Genomic DNA, 10524 nt, shown 5'->3' with positions numbered 1-10524 from the left:
AAATTTGTATCTATGACTTTTATTTATTTTTTAACCAGAAACCAGAGGTTAAATCTATTAAATTTATCTTAATAAGTTTTTAAAAATTTTAAAGAAAACAGAACAGCGAACGTAAAGAAGGTTAAGTAATACTAGATTTCGTTCCAGAAGCACCAGCTATGAAATGAATTTAGTAGACACTTCAGGGGCTAGTTACATAAGTCAGATATGACTGAGCCTCTCCTGGTGAAAATCGGCTGAAATTGAATGAAATCTGAAATTTTAAAGTTCACTTTAACTCAGGCGACTTTCGCTCAATTTAGTAAATGGTCCCTTTTTCATCATACCAGTTAAAACTTACTAAAAATTATTGTTACATCTTGAAAATGAATATTATCACAACATAGCCTGGCTCTCATATAGGACAAGTTTTCATAATGTTCTCCCTATAGTCTACCCAGCGTACATGGTCGAAGGAGGGTCTCGGGGGGTGAAGGTGAGATGCCAAATGTACTTTCCTCATTATGCAAATAAGGCTATTGAAGACTACTTTTCGATTCTTTAAAAGAGTGCTTAATTTAAGAAACACATCTCATTATAACTGAGGGCAGTTTTATGATAATAATATTGTTAGAAATAGAATTGTAAAATATTAATTAAGACAATGTAACACCGCTTTCCTCACGTGCTGCCATATCTGCGTTTACCTTAAGGCGGTGGCGGGAAAGAAACAATTATAATTTGGGTCGATAGCCTTAGATTAACCCATTCCATTAAAGGATTAATCCTGGGTCAGCACAAGGTACAATGGATATCTCCCCAAAACAAAGCATCAGCCCTCAAACAAATGAATAATAAATTGATGGGCCCCTTAATTCCTAAATTTAGACCAATGTAACTTCAAATATAATAAAATAATAAAGCATAACAAAGCCATGACATAAATTAATGAAAATTAATAAATACTAAACTTACATTTAAAAATACAAGAGAGAGAGAGAGAGAGAGAGAGAGAGAGAGAGAGAGAGAGAGCATTTCCAATGCACAGAGATTATTTTTCAAATATTTGTGCCAATCGTGGAGCAACCTCGACAATACGTAAGACGCAAGGAAAAACCATAGAAACGAAAAAAAGACTTGGCTATTAAAAGAAGATAAACGAGCCTAATAATTACTGGAAGTGATGGGAAAAAACAGAGTGTGATGGGAAAAAAACAGAGTCCAAAATTATGAATTAACATTTAAAGGAGTGAAAGAGTTACCTGGTGATAGTTAATACTTAAATTTCATTTAAGCTCACATAGCTTTATTAATGATAATAACGTTTTTAAAAGAACGGTTGCCCCTAAACTCAGTTGTTTACAAGAGAAACAAAACCAGGAAATACCAAAGAGGATTATAACAGGTCAAGGTTTTAGGAAGGAAACGGTATCCACAATCCACGAGTAACTTAGAAACGGAGATATGTCAGAGCTGTAAAGCGACTGGGGGCCCTTTTCGACCTAGGTTGACTATAACTTGATATTAATAACAATAACTTCTATAAAAATTTTATAAATGAATATTGCCATTTATAATTCTCTCTCTCTCTCTCTCTCTCTCTCTCTCTCTCTCTCTCTCTCTCTTCTGTAGACATTATAAATTTCGGTAACAGGATTTTCATCAATTTTTTTATCACAACGGTTCGGTGGAAGGCTTGACCAGGTAAGCGTCATTCAAAATCAAATATTGTTTTGCCACCTTTTTAATGTACACGAGAGAGGACATGAAGATATTACTTGCTTAAAATAAGATAAGCCATCAGTGATTTTTTCTATATTAACCTATGTAAATTATTAGGCCATTAACTTTATAGCTTATACAAGACAAAATATTAGAGTAATGCCTTGAGATGAATCATCGCATACTAGGCTATTACCTCTATATGCTGCAATCACACCTTAGGGTTTAAGCGAAGTATTACATCTCATAAGCTATTTACGGGCAGGAAGCTAAGTTTCAATGTCTTATATTTATAAGTAGAGGTCTAAGTTTCAATTCTTCATGTTCAAAGCATAAGAATAATAATGATAGCAGTGGTAAGTATTCATTTTACCCATGCCACAAAAAAGAACGGTAATATAAGATAACGATACCCAATAACCTTGGTAGCTCAACGTAAAAATAATCATAAGAATTTTCAAGATAAGAATAAGAATACTTTATTTAAAATCTGAAGCGAATTCCTGTTTATTATTTGCCTAACCTACTCAAATAAACGAACTATGAAGAAAATGTTCGAGTTCAAAGAAAACTGCCCTCCGAAACGTATGCAAATTAATGAAAATAATTACGCTTTTTGCAACTGAAGCCACGAGTATTTCTGCTGACTCCCAACATGAGGTTTTATTTCGTAACCAACAATATCATACAATCGGTAAATAGATACGCCAATTGGTAGAGGCCAAATAATTAAGGTAATTATCTGTAAGAAAATGTTAGCCGATAGCAGACATATACTGTAATTCTGTCTGACAACAGGAGTCTGCCAATAAATATCTATCTATCTATCTATCTATCTATCTATCTCTCTCTCTCTATATCTATATATATATATATATATATATATATATATATATATATATATATATATATATATATATATATATATATATATATATATATATATATATATATATATATATATATATATATATATATATATATATATATATATATATATATATATATATATATATATATATATATATATATATATATATATATATATATATATATATATATATATATATATAATGCAGAAAACCCCAACCTAACTGGCATCCTATAGCACAAAAAGCTAAAAAAGAAAGCAATGAAATTAAAGCATGACACTCACCAATTCTTCTTCCTCAGAAGCTAACAATGAATGGAATGATCTCTTTGATGGCAAAACCCACGAAGCCCTTTAGGAGTCATATGCAGTTCGCAAGGGAAAGCATAATTTCAGGGTCGAGTTCTTCCCAACAGTCTGGAGCTCGGCGATTAGGCGGGTCGATGGTTGACGTGTCCGTTCCTTACTCTTAAATTTTCAAGAGACAAGTCTTGGGAGTTCCATGGCCAATTTTCAATACACTGAACCCAGGAATCATTAAACCAACCCTTAACAAATTTTGAAATATGCGCTGTGGCGCCATCTTGGAAAATCTCTGTTTAAGTGCGTACAAATGAATCTTTTAAGTGTTCGTTCAACAAGAGATAATAAAACCCTCCTTAGTAACGGTCTGGCCAGCAGGCAGGAAGGCAAGGTCCAAGGGATCAGCTCCTGGAGTCTTCCATACTTGCTTTCCTTGTTATTGCCTACAAAAAAAGATATTTTCATCTGTCTATAACAGTTTACGCCACTCTTCTAAATCCCAGTCACGACAGCACTACTCAAATGCCAGGCGATTCTTCCTTCATCTTTCGGTCATTGCAGACTGATGTTTTGCCACCACCTTTCGATACGCCGCATCATGAAGCCTCTCTTGAATGGTCCTAATGTTTACATCCCCCCCTCCCCCTCCCCTTCTTGAACCGTTTTATAATATTGCAGCAGATCAAATTTTTACACCGGTTTGACGCTTATTGCCTCAGTAGACAATTCTGCCCTGAATAATTAACAATTACTGACTATATCCTCCTTATGCCAGCCTAAATACAAAAACCGCACAGGAAAGAGTCCACACACGATTGAAAGGGATAACGTCTGATTATCTCGGGAACTGATATTATTATCTCGGTTCACTCTTTAAAACTAACTAAAGAGCGGTTATCACCTTATATATCCTCTGGTGCTGTTTATAAATATACTTGCCCTGAATGTCAAACAGCGACCTATGTGGGATCTCTTGTAAAAGAGAGTGACGACTTCAAGGGCGGCAGAGCGAGTCTCCTGTTGGTAACATTTATCAATGGTTCTATGTATGCATCTTGCGATGTCCCGGTTGGTATACCCATTGTTAATTAAAACCTGGACAACATGCTCTAACTCTGTGTGAGTGTTCTTCCAAGAAGAGCAGTGTGCGAAAGCTCTCCTGATGAAGGCACTGATTGCAGTGCGTTTGTACCTCTCTGGGCACTCATCCTCACCGTTCAGGCACATGCCCAGGCTCGTGGGTTTCGTGTATACTTGCATTACGAAGTGCTCCTCTTTTTGCCCGATGAGGACATCAAAGAAGGGGAGGCAACGATCACGGCAAAGTTCTATGGTGAAGTTGAGGCTACTGTGGTTATGGAAGGCTTGCTGCAGGTGTTCTGTTTCTTCCTTCATGCTGGTGTTTATGAAGTTGTCGGCATCAGTATACCAGACATATATCGAAGGTTTCTCAATGGCAGCGAATAGCCGATGTTCCACAGCATCCATGTAGAAATTTGCGAAAAGTTCTGAGGGGTGAACCCATCGCTACAACATCATTCTCAATGTACATATGGCCTCTTAGCATGAAGGAAGGAGCCTTTTCTTTTTTACAGATCTCCAGTAGTGTCTGGAGTGCATGCTCGGGGATGCTTAATGGGGGCATGGAGTCATCTTTATGCATACTGCCCAGAGTTGTCTGGATTGTTTCATCCACGGGAACGTTCGTGAAGAGGGACTCAGCGTCCATCGAGGCAATAACTCTTCCTGGGGGTGTCGTTCTCAGGGATTCTATAAATTAAGCAAAGGACTTCAAGCTGTGGCCATCTGGAACCTAAGGAGTCAAAACAGCATTCATTTTCTTCGTGAGCTGGTACACAGGGGCAGGGATCTGGCTAATAATGGGGTACTATGGGTTCCCTGGTTTGTGTGTTTCAACATTCCCATATCTGTAGCCAAGGTCGTAGTTCCCTATGATTGGCAGCAAGTGAAGGGTGTTGGAAGCTGCACTGACAGTCTCAATGATCCTATATGGCCTTGCACTTGATGTCATCTACCGGGTTCGTAGTGATCCTTTGAAATTTGATGTTGTCCACCAGTATCTCATCCAGCTTGTGGTGGTATTCTTCAGTGTGGTTTTATCGGCCCAACGGATGGTGACATCCTCTTTAGCTCATAGTTCTTTGGCCGCCTCCCTTAGGCGACTATCAATAACATCACTCTTGTAATCACCTCATTCTGTAAGGGCTTTGGCCAAGAGGAGTGGCTGGAAAGGTTCGTTGTACGTATGGTGCCTTGATCTTCATGCTTGTGTATGGTATCTAACAAGTAATCAATTTCAGGGTTCCTCCATGGGCCTCGGTTGGGTAGAGAAATGACAAGTAAGTTCCATATGTAGAGTTTTATCTTGTTCGGTAGTAGGTACATAATCGGTCAGGTAAATGAATTCTTCTCTCTTCTGTGAGAGCCATAGCTTTCCTCCATTGAAGGCAACCAGTTTTTTCGTTATCGCCCTCATTCTTTTTTTGGCATCCTTCTTTTCCAGGTATTCCCAGATGGCACTGGGGTGTGCCCACTCCTGGGGGGAACCGTTGTCTCTATTGGTTATTCCATAATTAGCATCACCTTCCCGTGCTCACGGATGTGATGCTTCAGGGTTACTGCTGCTACTGCAGCAGAGGTTCTCCCAATCGGCGTGCAAGTTCTTTAACTCATCATCAAGTGAAACTCTATCTTGTTTCTTCGCCAAAAAGTGACTTTGAAGCAGTGTCCTCCTGAAGCTCCTTGTGCCCTGGTTTTCCTGTGCAGATGGGTCATGTAGCCAGAGAATAGTATATGAAGGAAGCAGACCCTCTTTCAAGCAAGTCTTGCTAAAGAGAATGGCAGCATTAGTGGAATTGACTTTATGTAGGTTTTTTTCAGTTCTTCTTATTATTTTTTTTTTCATCAGGGCTGATATTTGCTAATAGTCTGGTAAGGAGATTTTTTTACAGGTTCATTTTAATATCATCATATCATATGAAGTAAAATTGGTGTACGGTTGCTGTAGAGTTTCTGGTACTCACAAATTAAATCTGGAAATCTCCTTTGTTGTGTTTCTAAGGGCGTAGTGGAATTCCAGCGTTTCTGACCATATTATCGATTCATTCTCAAGGAAAGATGGGCTTGTTCTGGATGGAATGGGGTAGTTAACCGGTATTTATAGTGTCTGTATGACAATCATCAAGATCGAATCGCAACGGATCGTGATGTTTTATTGTTAACCAAGTATTGCCAATTTGGCAACACATTTAGCATTGTATGTTTAGGCACATGTAAAAATACTCACATGTATTATCATTGCCAGGAGCAGTAGGGAATCTGTAATCTTAGTATATATATACATACTACATTCAATATCATCTCTGCTGCTACATAATTAATATCATTGTTAGGATATTAGTAACTGTATCTGGCTACAGTGGTAGGCGGAAGAGAAGAAGAATAACAACACACGCCGACACAGCTCCTCTCTGTATCCTCTTGTATACGTTAATTCTGTTCGAGAGTACATTACCATTTTAAAAGAACCTACCGGTATTCATTCAGTACCTTATACTGGGACTTACACCCAAAGAAGATGGCGCAGTGATTATGGGAAAGTGGTAAAAAACTCGAAAGAAAAGTTTTAAGGAAACCCCGCCATCAGCTCAGTGTTTCAAGCAAGTGAACTGTAAACTTTTCGTCATTTTCAAAGTGATACTGACTTTGAAGTTACTTGCAGTGAAGTGTATAAGTGCAGTGTAGTGCATAAAGTGTAGTGTGGCAGTGTTACGGTGTGTATTACGTTTAGGGACTTTTATTCATCATTTAATGAACATGTGGCCCCTTTTCATGTTCGTTTCTGCTTCCTAAGACATCCCCCTCTCAAACACCGTCATCGGGTAACTGGTTACTGATCACACTGTCACACGCACGCACGCACTCGGCGACTCTGCGGAGAGCGGCAGCCATTTCTCCTGCCTTCCTCCTCCACTCCGTGACGTCATCTCCTTCACTGTTACGTCATCACTGACGACACACATCTTACGATGGGCGGCAAAAACAAGAATAAAGATACTACAGGGATGTCTACGCCTTCTGAGGATAACGGAGCTACAAGTATGGATTCTTCTATCAACCTCTACCTCTTCAGCCTCAACCAATGATGTTTTGATGCAATTGTTGCAACAACAACAACTGCAACAGCAGCAACTCATGCAGCAACAACAGCATTTTATGCAACAACATCAACAAATGGCTCAAATTTTGATAATATACAGCAGGGTATTCACACAACTCCCACAACTCACTACAAGTGCACCAAAGCTCAGGTTCACTTACCTGAGAAGCTAAAACTGGATGTTTTCACTTAGAGGAGCTCAAGAATGGAAGTTAAAATGGAGCGATTATACAACCCTTATTGATTTTCATACATTGCCTCAACCAAAGCAGTTTGCTTCTTTGAGACTTTGCTTAGAAGATGAAGTTTTGCATGTGTTAGATCACACTTTGGGAGTGAAACCTGATTCAACTCTACCTGTGGACGACATAATCAACACAATTATAACCCACATCAAGGAACAGAGGAATGAATCTCTTAGAAGATTGGAATTCACCAAATGCAGGCAACAACCTGGGGAGACCTTCGACAACTTTTGGGTAAGATTGAAGCAAATTGCTGATGATATTGACTTGTGTAAAGGAAGCAATTGTGTTGATAATCAGCTGAAACATGCAATACTTGTTGGCTTAACGGATAATGAAACAGTGCAGCATTTATTAAGAATGAAAGCCAATACATCATTATCTGACTTCCTGACTGTTGTTCGTTCTCGTAAAGCAGCACAAAGGACTTCAAGTGCCATACAAGTGGAGTATCAACCAGCTAAAGGCACAATGAATGCAATTTCAATATACAAGAAGAGTATGAAGAAACAAAATCATCAAAACAAGCAAGAAGCCTCATCAAATAAGAAAGCAACCCCAGAAGAAGCATTGCAGAAGAAAACAAACAAGGGCCAATCTTGTTATTGGTGCGCAGGTGATCGTCACCCTAGAAACAAGTGCCCAGCAAAGGACGCAAAGTGCACAACATGCAACAAAAAAGGACATTTCGCAAAGATCTGCTTCAAGTCCCAGCAAAGCAATTCAAGAGGACATCCATCTAACTAAAAGGGCAATCAAAATCAAGGGATCATATCAAGTTTAAAATCCGAGGCTAATGTCAGAGCCATCAATGCTGGAAAAATAGGACCACCTTGTCCTGTGATTCCATTACAAATAGTATTCGGGAACAAGCAAGGACTATTAGATGTAATTCCAGACACAGGATCAGACACAACTGTTATAGGTAGACAACACTTACAAAGCTTGGGAATTCAACTAAAAGATTTGGACTCGTCTGATACCCTGAGACTACGAAACCCTGACGACAGAGATTTCAACGGTAGCGTCCTGGGATCTATGCAAGCGACTATGACGTATGGGAATGAGAGCACGACTGGATGGATAAATGTCATGTCCAATCTCTCCCGACCTCTATTATCATGGTCTCATGCTCAAGCCCTTCGGATTGTACCACAGGAATTTCCTCAACAAATACCGAAGAAGAGTGAACAAGGTCAAGTAAAGCATGTATCTCAAAACAACTCCCTGCCGCAGCCGTCCTCATCTTCAGGATCACCGTCAAGAAAGTCTTCAGCAGACATCATGAGTGAACTTCTTCAGCAATTCCCCGATGTGTTAGTAACAAAGGATGACCTTAAGAATGGCATCATACTTAAAAAAATGTCTGGTTGCCTATGAAAATACATCTCAGGGAAAACGCAAAGACATTTGCCATTCATACCGCAAGACAAGTGCCATATTCTTGGCAAGAAGACGTCAAGAGCGAACTAGAAGCACTGGTCACTCAAGGTATTATAGCACCAGCAGGAGGTCAGCCATCTGTGTGGTGCCATCCTATGGTTGCAGTTCCCCAAACCAAAAAGGAGGTGTGTGTGGATCACCGTGGACATGACGAAACTTAATACTCAAGTGGATCGTCCAACCCACCCTCACTGACGCCACAGGAAGCCATGAGGCGTATCGATCGAAAAAGCAAAATATTTCACAACATTTGACGACTACATGGCTACTGGCAAATACCACTGGTGGAAGAAGACCGTCATCTTACAACATTCATCTCCCCACTAGGACGCTTCACATTTTGTCGGACCAATGGGCCTTTGCTCAACTGGTGATGAATATAACCGTCGAGGTGACGAAGCTTTGTCAGGAATACCTAACCTCGCTAAAGTTGTCGATGATATCATCATATGGGATGACGACCTTGAAAGTCATTGCCAACATATCAAAGACGTTTTGAACCGATGTCGTGCTCATGTAATAACTTTGAATGCTGAGAAAATGTGCATTGCTTCTCCCAGTGTATCATTTTGCGGATATACCATTTCAGAGACAGGTATAGCAGCTAACAAAGATAAAATAAAAGCAATCACTGAGTTCCCTACACCAGCTAATATCACAGACTTAAGGTCATTCATGGGACTCGTAAATCAACTGGCTGAATTCACTCCAGACATCGCTTCAACCGCACAAGTTCTGCGACCACTTATGAGCCCAAAGAATTCATTTATATGGACATCAGATCATAACGCAGCTTTTCTGAAGACGAAGAAAGCACTTGCAGAACCCCCCATATTGGCGCATTTCGACCATACTCTACCAACGGTGCTACAGACAGACGCATCAAGACTCAACGGTATTGGTTACGCCCTCTTACAAGAACATGCAGGTGTATGGCGTTTGGTCCAATGTGGATCACGTTTTTTGGCAGATGTGGAAAGCAGGTACAGTACAATCGAATTGGAAATGCTTGCAGTAGTGTGGGCCATGAAGAAATGCAAATATTATCTCCTAGGTCTAGCACAATTTAGTCACATAACTGACCATAAACCACTGATTCCACTACTAAACTCATATACTTTGGACTGTATCGAAAATCCAAGACTACAGAGACTACGAGAGAAAATTTCAGGATACGTCTTCACTAGTACATGGCGCAAAGGCAAAGACCTCTGCATACCAGATGCTCTTTCACGTGCCCCAGTGGACACACCTACAGAAGATGACGTAACCCTGGGAAATGAGACAAGTATGTGCATCAGAAGTGCCGTAATACGCAGCATCGCCACTATAAGAAACCTCTCTATCTCTGCAGGACCAGTTACAACTACTCAAGACACTTCATCTAGTGACCCCATCCTGGAAGAAATACGCGTGCAGCACTCATCCACAAAACCTACAAACAGATCGTCGAACAAGTGATAACAGGATTTCCCCCTCAAACAAGGCACTTCCAGAAGATCTATTACCTTACTGGAAAGTACGTGACCAATTATCTTTAGATGGGAACCTCATATTATATGGTGCAAGAATCCTAGTGCCACAAAACCTTTGACGACAGGTTTTGACGAGACTTCATGACAGTCATCGCGGTACTGAAGCAACCAAACGACGAGCAAGACAAACTGTATGGTGGCCAAGTATCAATAATGACATCTCTAATATAGTTCGCACATGTGAGGCATGTCAGGTCATGCTCCCAAGTCAACAAAAAGAATCATACCTCATCAATACTGACACAC

The 10524-nt window shown here is 39.8% G+C and overlaps 1 protein-coding gene across 1 annotated transcript; it reads left to right on the top strand.

Annotated features, from left to right (window-relative positions):
• The first annotated feature begins 7234 nt into the window (after window positions 1–7234).
• LOC136851773 (uncharacterized) lies at window positions 7235–10204 on the top strand. Its single transcript, XM_067126086.1, has 4 exons — window positions 7235–7916; window positions 8160–8616; window positions 8730–8868; window positions 9071–10204. The coding sequence occupies exons 1-4, from the start codon at window positions 7235–7237 to the stop codon at window positions 10202–10204; spliced, it is 2412 nt and encodes an 803-aa protein (XP_066982187.1).
• The last annotated feature ends 320 nt before the right edge of the window (window positions 10205–10524 follow it).

The sequence above is a fragment of the Macrobrachium rosenbergii genome, chromosome 24 (genome assembly GCF_040412425.1).
Source record: "Macrobrachium rosenbergii isolate ZJJX-2024 chromosome 24, ASM4041242v1, whole genome shotgun sequence".
In the NCBI taxonomy this organism is placed as follows: domain Eukaryota; kingdom Metazoa; phylum Arthropoda; class Malacostraca; order Decapoda; family Palaemonidae; genus Macrobrachium; species Macrobrachium rosenbergii.
The sequence above is the reverse complement of the archived record's forward strand: the minus strand, read 5'-3'. Positions and strand labels throughout refer to the sequence as shown.

Coding starts and splice junctions, on each gene's coding strand:
- LOC136851773 (XM_067126086.1), top strand. CDS start 7,235: ATGTTTTCACTTAGAGGAGCTCAAGAATGGAAGTTAAAATGGAGCGAT. Junction 7,917..8,159: donor ATCTTGTTATTGGTGCGCAG/GTGATCGTCACC, acceptor CATTACAAATAG/TATTCGGGAACAAGCAAGGA. Junction 8,617..8,729: donor CTTCAGCAATTCCCCGATGT/GTTAGTAACAAA, acceptor TCATACCGCAAG/ACAAGTGCCATATTCTTGGC.